The following is a 12,332-nucleotide window of genomic DNA, read 5'->3' on the forward strand; positions in this document are numbered from 1 at the left end:
GTATCCTTTTGTTAATACTTTAATTAATGTAACTGCAGTGTTTGACATTTTCTTTGTCAAATTTAATGCTTTTTAACAACATTTTAACGGAACTACGAGGTTTTCAATTATCGGTAAGTATCATGAAGCGATGCATTTTTTTTTGTTTAGCGTAGTCTCCAAATAGCCTTCCGATAGGTGGCGGTGTTGAACGGACGTGTTTTTTTTTACATCTTGTCTTTTATGACTTTTTAAATATAATTTTAAAGACATTTTTTTGTGGTGTAAAGTGACTTTTTAACAGGTGGATGACAGCTGCGGAACTACATAATAGCAACGGAAAACAAATTCGTGTGTGATTTCCCCTCCCTATTAGGAATATTTTTATGATTTAATCTTCGTCCTTTGTTCGTCATGGCGCCACGTGTTAAAAAACTGTGAATGAAAGAAAACAGTTATTTATGATGGTGTTTTATCGTCTTAGATTGTGTCTTAACTGTTTGCAAACTGTGTTTTATATGTTTTATGTGTGCTTTTATGTGTGATGAACGGCAGAAACAGATTTTTAGACCACATGTGCTTAATTTACAGAAAACCCCAGAATCTATAAAAGGCGGCCATCTTGAACCACGCCACGAATGTGTTTATAGATAAACTTTAGAGTATTCCATAGATTGTGCCTTCATCGTTTGCAAAACTGTGTTGTATGTTTTATGTGCTTTATGTATGCTTTTTATGTGTGCAAAGTGGTAGAGACAGTTCTTAGACCACCGTGTTTACCTTATAGAAAGGCCTAGAAATAATAGAAATTTAAGAGGCAACCATTTTGAATCTTAATGCTGACACTTTTAACTGAAGACTTCTTAAAGTATTTTAGAAACTTTCGCATCCATATATCTGCCTGACATCTGTTGTGTTGCGCGTCACATTCTAATTGAAAGCCGTAAATCTCAACTGCAACTCATAAGAAACTTTTACGCCTGTCTGCCCGATATTTATTGTGTGTCCTGTGTCGTGGTACCAGTGTTTTGTGTAGTACCTAGCCGCTTATTCGCATTTATCCCATGATTAGAAGTGCAAGAAACAATGGTAAAAGAACTCGGCTAATATTGCTGCTCTAGAAATCTCGCAGCGTCTACGGTGCAAAATCAAACAGGAAGCAGCCAAGAAGTCCCTGGTCCCACATGATAAACTTAGCAACATAAATCTGCAAGTGCCCAAAGCTTTATATACAGACTACTAATAGTATTTGACCTCATTATTCCTTTTAGTCGCTATATCATGCTTCGCTTGCTATTCCAGCAGGACCCCTTGAAGCTCCAACCGTAGATACTGAAGCACGACCTTATACCTTGAACGTCGAGTCTGCCCTTATCAAGAAGCTGAAGGCCGCAAGAAGGAACATTTCACTTGAAATTCACCATAAGAGGGGAAATCTCGTCATCGATGCAGACCTGGCAACCTTTGAACTGTTGAAATGTGCTATGCTCCAATATTACTCCATTAGAGGACCTAACCGTTCAATAGAAATTAAGAAAGTTTACGATAATAAGCGAATTGCTATCACAGAATACATTATCTGCGTATTGGGAATGATTGTACTGAACATTCCTACACACTAAACATCTATCCTACAACCAGTAGATGCCTGGTCAACGGAAAAGGTATGCAGGGATTCATTGACGCTGACCTTCCCAAACTCCAGTCTATGCTTCAAGACGCCCAGTCTACTTGTGGTTATAGTTTTGAATACATAAACAGAACATTGCAATCTGAATAGAAAAAGCTCTGAACAAGAACTCTGAGAAACCTTTGATATTTGCCGAGGCTGTAACAAGAAATGTAAATCTCGTAGTACCCTTTGCACATTTGGTAATCATTGGATACACTACCGGTGTGAAAAACTGACAGAATTTGAAATATCATACAACGAAGACAAAGACAATAAGACAAACAATACAAATGTAAGCTCTGCGTATCCTCCCTGCCTGCATTAGCTCCACCACCTCCCTGTGTCTTGACATGTGCACAAGATATACTGGATGAAGAGTTAGGTGATCGTTGTGTGGCCTGCGAAACTATCATAATGGACAACAGTGAGGCATGTGACAGTTGTATGGGTACTTGCCACCTGGCATGTGTATACAAGAACGGCGGTAGCGTGATCTGTAACCTTTGCGCCGCAAACCAGTCCCAGATTAACATGACAAGTGGCACAGCCCGTAATAACACTGCTTCTCCCCCAACATGATGCTGATAACTCCAGAGGCGTAGCAACCACCCACAGCGAGCATAACTCCATCAATCAGTCCACTTCGCACCCTTGTTACTCCTCACCTGCTTGCACTAGCACCCGCCTCTCCGGCAGGCTGGAAATCAATCCTCAGTCATCAACAGTCTGTCCCTACACAGAACTGCGACAAATGCTTGCGGTCTGATGAAATTCGTGCAAAAGAAATCAAGCTAACCAAATGGGAGAGTGAATTAAAAATCAAAGATAAAAGATGGACGCACTCCAAAAAGACAATACTAGACTCGAAGCATTAGTAAAAAAAACTTGAATATAGAAACAACGAAATGAATCTGACAATTAAAACTCTAACTACTAGAATCTCCATGTTCGAAAATGAGACACTCCTCAGTAATACTCAAAACATTGGGAACACTTTTATGACGAATGAATCTGTATCGCCATCAATTAACAATAAGTCTGAATCAGATCAGGTTGGAAACATTAGGAGCAAATTTGCGATAAGCTGTCAAGCGCTGCATGATAAAATTTCAGATATTGTATTGGAGAAATGGAAAAGAAAATCGACTTCATTGCTAAAGTTTTTAATAATAGCACACAATCTTCATGTGAGGACGATTCTATTACACCCAGTTCATGTATGCCAGAATACTAGTATACAGTCTAACACTACCGACCCTAGACCTTTCACAGGAGGTCCTCTATTTCATGTGACACCATCGCCACCAACATATATTATACCCCCACAAATCCTGAAATGGCCCCCACCTACATTCCCTATACCTCCACCTGGTTTTCCTTGGCATAGAGGCATCCCAGACTTCCCCCCTGCACGCAGCCTTCATTCTATGCCAGGAGGCGATCAGACCATGAGCAGTGTCCCGGCAAATCCGCCTACCGATAACCGTTACAGGGTACCAGGAAGGGCCCAGCCGGAGAGTAGCGCTTCACTTAAACACCCTCATTGTCAGCCCTCAGCAGGATGTGCACAGCAGGCAAGCAGTGTCTTACGTCAGCTGCCAGACGATAGCCACCCACGCTCGGTACCCGGAAGTGCCAAACCGGTGAACATCGCTCGATGTACGCTACCGGACGACGCCTCTCATCACCCCAGACCAGGAAGCGACCTACGGGGAAACAGCATCCATTGCATGTCACAGTCTGGTAACAGCAAAGCAGGCTCAAGTCTGGATAAGATGGGTAATCCTGGCATGACAGAAGTGGTTACAGCTGATGCAACCAGAAATTTTCGACGAACAGCCTCAAACATCCTAAACTTTTAGCAATCGAGGACCACGTGTTACTGCGAGTAGGTTCGTTCAATTGTAAAGATATGAAAGCATCAACACACGCCATTTTAGAAATGTCGAAACAATGTCACATTATATTACTACAAGAACACTGGCTCTTTCAAATTCAAATTCAAATGTCGCTCCTCGTGAAATATCCGATAAACTAACTACGCAGGTAAAGGGTCAGACTTTAATGATCCTTTATTGCCTATCCAATTACCCGAGGATATGGTGGAGTGGCCATACTGTAGGACAAATCTATAAGCAGTTTCATCAAACCCCTCCATGAAGGTTCGGAAAGAATCCAATGTGTGGAAATCTGCGACAGAAACGCATGCAAGATGAAAACTCTTATTGTGTGTGTATACATGCCATGTCAGGGTACAGTACTAGTACTGATGACTTTTGTAGTGTCATTGATGAACTTTTTGAGATTATCTCTAAGTTTAGAAACTCTCACAACATCCTTATAGGCGGCGACCTAAATATAGACCTTAGAACGCAAAACTCTGAAAGAAGACGATCCTATATTGACAATTTCATAGACGAATTTCAACTGGAATGTACATGTGTAGGCTCTACGTTCTTCCATTCAAGTGGGGCGTCTGAATCTGAAATAGATTACTTTCTAGCGACAAACTCTAACCACTTTATACACAGAAATAAAGAAGTTCTCCCAATAGTGTCAAACGTCTCTGACCACGTGCCAATCACAGTTATTATAAAACTTGAGCTTACAGCAAAACCATCAGGAGACTGTACTAAGGCTAAATTAACTATTATGAATAGTGTAAAGTGGGACAAAATTGATAAACAATATTATGCTGATCTCGTTGCTTCAAAGCTCAATAATTGTGGATCGCGTATTAATCAACCGATAGAAAAGTCAGTTACTGAAATTTGTAATATTATGTGCCATGCAGCTCATGAAGTACAGGGAGAAAGGAAAAAACCAAGAAACACTAAACCCAATTAGCAATATGGAACAATGAAATATCTCAATCCTTAAAGAATCTCAGAATAATAAACAAACTATGAAAGCGAATGGTAGTAAGAATGACCCGTGTGACCAAACATTCATTGAAAGAAAGAGCGCCAAGAGGAATTTAGGCGACTATGGGTTAGCCGCTGTAGGGTTAGTGCGCTAAGAAATGAGCGATGAGACAAGAGATTATGAACTCTAGATCATGTGACAAGAAACTATTTATAAACTGATTAATAAACAGTGAGGATCCTTGAAACAAGTGGTTGAAGATCTATATGTAGGAGAAACGCTCTACTCAGGAACAGATGGTATTCTCGAGGGGTTCAAAGCACACTTCGAGCACTTAGCACAACACTCAGATGACACCAATTTTGATAAAACCTATCACAGTCAGGTTCAATGTGAGATATCCGCAATCACCAATATCGTCTCCAACTCACCTGTGATTCCTGTGACATCTGCTGAACTGACAAAAGCCCTGAAAACAATTCATAAAGGTAAAGCGGCGGATATTTTTGGTATTAACATAGAGCACGTTGCATTTGGCCCGGACAGTTTAAGAACTAGTATTCTTGAAATCATCAACATTATCTTCAATAACCGAGAAAATCCTACCTGTTTGAAAAGAGGCATCCTAACCCCGGTCTTTAAAAAGAAAGGTGTCCCATCTGAAGTAGGGAATTACAGAGGAATAACAGTACTACCTACTCTGTGCAAAATTATAGAGACAATTTTAAGAAATAAAATTCAAGACTGTATTTTAAAAGTGCAAAATGCTTCACAACGAGGCTTCACGTCAGGGTCCTCCCCTTAAATGCTGCCTTTATCCTGGAAGGTGTACAGACCTAAAAATCTCTGCTCATGTGGTGTTCTTAGACGCCAAGTCAGCGTTCGACGTGGTCGACCACTCCCAACTTTTACGCAGACTCTACCATGCAGGTATAAACGACGGTCATTGGGCTCCTCTTGAAATCCTTGCATGAAAACTCATCCAGTGTGGTCAAGTATAGATCCCAAATAAGTGGTTCCTTCGATATATCACAAGGAGTACGTCAGGGAGGGATCCTCTCCACGGACCTCTACAAGCTCTACGTCAATCCTTTACTGGATAGGTTAGCCGACACCGGACGAGGTGGGCGTATTGGCACCGTACTCGCTAATAGCTCAGCGTGCGCAGATGATGTATGTTTAATGGGTAGAGACCACACAGATGTACAGCTAATGATAAACATGTCCCTATCATTTGCAAATGAAGAACGTTACCTTCTTCAACCCACAAAGACTGTGGCCTTAAATATCAAACCTTCCAAAAGAACAACAATCCCTAAAAGTGAATGCTTCAAACTGGGTGAAATTAACCTTAATCATGTCGATACCTCCGTCCATTTAGGTATAACAAGAACGACGTCTGTCTGTGAAACAGCTGAAGTGAACGTAGAAGGGAACATCTCAAAGGCAAGACGTGCTCTGTGCAGTCTCCTTGGAGCCGGGCTGCACGGTCATAATGGTCTGGACCATAAATCAATGCTGGATCTTTATAAGTCATTTGTTCTTCCTGTGCTCACCTACGGCATAGAAATATTCACACCAAATAGTACTCTCATCAAACAACTGGACCTGTTCAAGGAAAACTATTAAACAGATACTTTCTCTGCCAAATAACGCTGCAGATCCCTGCGTGCTTATCCTTACAGGACTTTTACCAATTGAAGCATTATATCATCTGAAAATCTTAAACTTTTCAACAATATATGTGGCCAAAAGGAGTCTAGTATTGAACGCCAAATTGTGGTACGACAACTTTCTGTGAAATCAGGAAAATCCTCATCATGGATAAACTGTGTGCTCCCTCTCCTTGTAAAATATGACCTAGGAGATGTTGATGATTATCTGCAAAACCCTCTTAATAAATCCCAATGGAGATTAAGGTACATAAAACGGTAGTGAATTATTGGAAAGAATATATCGATAGGATCGCCCGCACATATTCCTCTTTGAAATACATGAACATTCAATATTCACCTGGCAAATTTCCATCCTTTGATACAAGTTGGATGCTCCTCAGCACTAGAAGGTAACTCGACTGCCTACAAGATTCAGGCTACTCACCGGCACTTACGTCCTCCAAGTAAACAGATGCCGCTTCAACCAGTATGCCATAGGCGCAGTGGTGCCCGAACTGTAAAGAGGAAGATGAAACAGTCGAACACTTCCTGTTACACTGCTCTGCATTGTAACAGGTAAGAGCTCCAGTTATGTGCCAAATCTGGAATTTACTGGAATCTATGGACCTCACCAAACAAGTTACTTCCCCTGCTCTACTAGCCCAAACCCTCATTGACTGGTCAATCATAGTCCCAAACCACCCTTCATATAGAGACAAAACGCTTATGTTAGAATTTCATATACGAAGGACTATTCTTCCACTTACATACTACAAGATATAGGCTTTATAAAGAACTGTCTGGAAACTGAGGACTTCTTGGTTGCATGGCATGCGGTCTAGATACTTGTTCAGTGTTTGTAATGACTGATGTGTGTATATACGAACCCTGTGTTGTACGTGGTGAAAGAAATAACATGTGGGTCCATTTCCCCAACGTCTGTATAACCCGTGTGTATATATATGTGTACTGTACGATACACCTGTGAAAACTGTGCAATGACCGTGATGTGTATATATATGTACCTTGTGATATACTTGTGAAACTATGTATATAGGAACTAGTGCGGTGAAAGTGTGATATTTATACTATGGACTTGTTCTCCCAGCAACCACTGGGGTTCGCCATCTTTGGCGGTGAAGAATACACAGATACAGAATGGCCGACATCCGGTTTGGACGCAGTCTAAAATGCGGATCGTGAAATACCTCAATAATGTGACTTCTAGAGTATTCACAAGCATTTTTTACTATATAAAATATAAGGAAAATGACCCCCCCCCCCTCCTCTGGCGGCCATGTTTTTTACCGATCCGAACCATTTTCGAACTAAACCGTCATATCCAGAAAACACATGTTATGACCAAATTTCATGAAGATTGGACCAAAAATGTGACTTCTAGAGTGTGTGTGTGTGTGGTGTGTGTATATCAGAGTTTATTTACAGGTCCTACCGGCCTCTTCACGAGGTCTTTAAGGTCCGACTTGGCCATGTGACTTCTAGAGTGTTCACATGTTTTCACAATATACTATAGAGAAAACTGCCCCGCCCCCTGGCGGCCATGTTTTTTTCACGGATCTGGACCATTTTCGAACTCGTCTGAGATATCAATAAAACCAATGTTTTGACCAAGTTTCATGATGATTGGGCAATAATTGTGACTTCTAGTGTTCACAAGGTTTCTCTATAGCCATATAAGGAATACTGCCCCGCCCCCTGGCGGCCATGTTTTTCAATGGACCGGAACCATTTTTGAACTCAAACAACATATCATTTAGACAAAACATTTTTACAAAGTTACATGAAGATTGTGCATCAAATGTGACTTCTACAGTGTTCACAATGTTTTTCTTTATAGATTACCTGAGTACAAGGTGCTCATGGTGAGCTTTTGTGATCGCCTTTTGTCCATTGTGCGTTGTGCGGCGTCAAAATTTGCCTTGTTAACTCTCTAGAGGCCACATTTATCGTCCAATCTTCATAAAATTTGGTCGGAAGATTGGTCTCAATGATATCTTGGATGAGTTCGAAAATGGTTACGTTTGCTTGATAAACATGGCTGCCAAGGGGCGGGGCATTTTTCCTTATATGGCTATTTAAGGCTATAGTAAAATCTTGTTAACACTCTAGAGGCCACATTTATAGTCCGATCTTCATGAAACAAGGTCAGAAGATTCATCCCAATAATATCTTGACGAGTTAAAAAATGATGCCGGTTTGTTGAAAAACATTGCCACCACGGGGCGGGGCATTTTTCCTTATATGGCTAAAGTAAACCTTGTTAACACTCTAGAGGTCACATTTATTTTCCGATCATCAGGAAACTTGGTCAGAAGATTTTTCCAAATGATATCTTGGACGAGTTGAAAAATGGTTTTGGTGCTTCAAAAACATGGCCACCAGGGGCGGGGTATTTTTCCATATATGGCTATAGTAAACCTTGTTAACACTCTAGAGGCCACATTTATAGTCCAATCTTCATGAGATTTGGTCAGATTATTGGTCTCAATGATATCTTGTATGAGTTCAAAAATAATTATGTTTGCTTAATAAACATGGTTTCCAAGGGGCGTGGCATTTTTCCTTATATCATGCTATAGTAAAATCTTGTTAACACTCTAGAGGCCACATTTACTGTCCGATCTTCATGAACCTTGGTAAGAAGATTCATCCCAATAATATCTGGATGATTTCAAAAATGATGCCGGTTGGTTGAAAAATATGGCTGCCACGGGGCGGAGCATTTTTCATGATATGGCTATAGTGAAACCTTGTTAACACTCTAGAGACCAAATTTATTTTCCGATCTTCATGAAACTCAGAAGATTTGTCTCAATAATATCTTGTTATCTCAAGTGAGCAACTTTGGGCTTTTCAGACCTTCTTGTTTTTTGACCTAGTGACCTAGTTATTGACCCAGCATGACCCAGTTTCAAACTCAGTCGAGGTATCAATAGGACAAATGTTCTGACCAAGTTTCAAGAAGATCAGACAATAAATGTGGCCTCTGGAGTGTTCACAAGGCAAAATGTTGACAACTGACGACGCACAATGGACAAAAGGCAATCACAAAAGCCCACCAAGAGCAGTTGTGTTCAGGTGAGCTATTTAATGTACCCTGGAGAGAAAAAATGTATGAAACAATGACTGGCATGTTAATATAATGTAGCAACCAATGTCCTGACTGTCAAAATAACGTAAGAAGGAATGTACAGGCAGTCAAAATAATATAGGAACCATTGTTCTGGTTGTCAAAATGACATAGTAAGGAATGTCCGTCTATGTCAAAATAAGCGTAAGAACCCTTTCCCGTAGGAACCATGTTCAGGATTCATTCTGTTACAAGACCAGCCAACGTATTCTGTCATAGCAATGTAACCTCGTTTTACACCCCTTTTTATATTTAGAATATTTTTTACAGAGATTCCTTTTAAGCAAAAACAGCGCAGATCCTGATGAGACGCCGCATCATGCAGTGTCTCATCTGGGTCTGCGCTGTTTGCCAAGGCCTTTTTTCTAGACGCTAGGCATAAATGGGTTAAAGTTTAGAGCTGGTTATCTGCAGTTAAATGACGGTAAAATGTGCAAATGTTATGTATGCATTATTATTTGTAGATTTTTACCATGAGTTTGCGAATCTAAGGTTTAATTTTAATTCACAAAGACAAAAGCCGCCCTGCGAGCACACAAATAACTATTCAGACCATTGTGTTGATTAGAATGTTACCCCAAGTTATTGTTTTAGTGCATAAATATTGTGCATAGTTGCTCTGTGAAAACAGGGTTCAATGCATGTGCGTAAAGTGTTGTCACAGATTAGCCTGTGCAGTCCACACAGGGACGACAATATCCGCTTTTATTATTATTATTTTTTGTGAACAAGTATCTTCTTAGCGAAAATCCAGTTAAGGTGGAATGTGTCGTCACTGAATAGCCGTAGCGATTGCACAGGCTTATCTCAGACAACACTTGATGCACATGCATTACACCCAGAACAAGGCTCATATGTGAATACAAAATACTGAGCATTTACATGAACTGGAGTTATCCGTTCTCCAACATAAGAGCGATTTAAGAAAACGGGAATGGACGAGACCATTGTAAAAGTATTCAATACTGGATATCATAGGTGCGTTGTTTACGCTTCATGTACACACAAAGCATAATTCTTTTTGGAATTCAATCACAGAGAGAATTGTATTAGTTTATCACAATACTAAGAATACTTGGTGAGGCAAAGAAAAACTTGAACTAGAAGCCTTGGTGAGTGGTTGAGCACATAAACCCATCTCGGATTCTATTTATCCTTTTTTATCTTATTTTAAATAATGATTTTTGTGTTTATTATGATAGAAAGAGCACCATATACATCAACCGATGTCATAACAATGACAAAAGTGCAAGAAAGACCCAAAGTCGCTTACCTGATATACAAAGGAACTGATCTGTTCTGTGCAGCCCATTATATCATTAGAACAAATGTTCTGACCAATTTGTATGAAGAGTGAACTATAAATGTAACTTAAAGAGTGCTAACAAGGTTTTCCAATTGCCATATAAGGATAAATTCCCCACCCCCTGGTGGCCATGTTTTTCAACAGATCGGAACCATTTTTGATTTTATCAAAACAATGTTCTAATCAAGATTCATGAAGATTGGACAATAAATGTGTCCTTTAGAGTGTTAACCACTTTTTACTATACCCATATAAGGAAAAATGCCCCGCCCCCTGGCGGCCATATTTACAAGCAACCAGATCCATTTTTGAACTCCCCCAAGATATCGTTGGGACGAATCTTCTGACCAAGTTTCATGATGATTGGACAATAAATGTGGCCTATAGAGTGTTAACAAGGTTTACTTATAGCATTATTCGGAAAAATGTCCCGCCCTCTGGCAGCCTTGCTTTTCAACCAACCGGAACTGATTTCGAACTTGTCCAAGATATCATTGGCTGACCTAATTTCATGAAGATCAGACAATAAATGTGGCCTTAAGAGTGTTAACAAGGCAAATGTTGACGTCGTACGACGGACAAAAGGTGATCACAAAAGCTCACCATGAGCACATAGTGCTCAGGTGAGCTAAAAAAGTGACGTCATTATAAACTGGGCATGACAGTTTTATCACCGCAGGTGCTGAAATAAAGCAAATGTTATTTCATTGGGCCTCTTTTTGATAATGCATTACTGATGATGGGACAAAGTACTCTCAGATAACCTGTGTATTTGATTAACAATATTATTGACAGTGCTTTTGTTTGTGTATGGTAATTTTATGCACATATAACAAAGCATACTGACAAAATATTTATTGGTGGATGGTCTCTAGCTATTATAAATACGGTATATTGATTAAACAAATTGCCATACATAATTAAATTAAATGACAATTTAAACATGCTACACAATTATTTGATTTATTTATCAATGTTATGTTACTCCAAATTACTTGTAAAACAAAATGAATGTAGAATCACTGAAAACATAATGGCAGAAACATGTATAAAGAATTAATTAAAATATATTGTCACAAAATTAATTAAGAATTACTTAAAACAGATCTTAAAAACACACAAAAAACGATATAGTGAACTTAAAAATCGTTGCACAATATTACATTGCGTTTATTGAACAGTGTCATTTTTTGTAAGAAATAAAAACACTCCTGTATTTGATTTATGTAAAAATCTTTTTAATCTTTTAATTTGATATACATGTCCATGTATCAGCAAATATAACAGCAAACCGTACAATAACATGTAAATTAAACAGTAAGAATAATTTTTGGTACAGAGCAAAAAGCCATTTTGTTTTATCGTCAAGAAACATCCCAGAGTAAAATTTATAGTAAATATTATGATAGGAAACATTGTTTTGTACTTAAAAAGCATTTGGTATAAATAAAGTTCACAGAAACATCACAGAGCAGCATTGATATCAAAGCTGTGTTTATTGATACACTGTGTAGATCTTGATCGATCTCAGTTTGTGTGCAAGTTTTTCACATTTGTTTAGAGCCAATATTATAAAAAATTAAAGCCAATATAACTGAGCCAGTTCTGACTGGCCCTAACAATACGGCACTTGTGCCGTAGGCAGCCGGGAATTCGTCGAAAACGACATAACTTTGGAAAAGAATTAAGCCAGGAAAAGGAACG

General features: G+C 39.3%; 1 protein-coding gene across 1 annotated transcript in view; it reads right to left on the minus strand.

Moving 5' to 3' along the window:
* Positions 1-11,763: 11,763 nt before the first annotated feature.
* Positions 11,764-12,332, minus strand: part of LOC127873917 (transmembrane protein 62-like) — a 30,069-nt gene continuing 29,500 nt past the window's right edge. Inside the window, 1 exon segment of the mRNA XM_052418028.1 lies at positions 11,764-12,331. Coding sequence (XP_052273988.1) covers positions 12,176-12,331 — 156 coding nt within the window. The 3' untranslated portion in view covers positions 11,764-12,175.

This window comes from Dreissena polymorpha, chromosome 3, assembly GCF_020536995.1.
Source record: "Dreissena polymorpha isolate Duluth1 chromosome 3, UMN_Dpol_1.0, whole genome shotgun sequence".
Lineage (NCBI taxonomy): Eukaryota > Metazoa > Mollusca > Bivalvia > Myida > Dreissenidae > Dreissena > Dreissena polymorpha.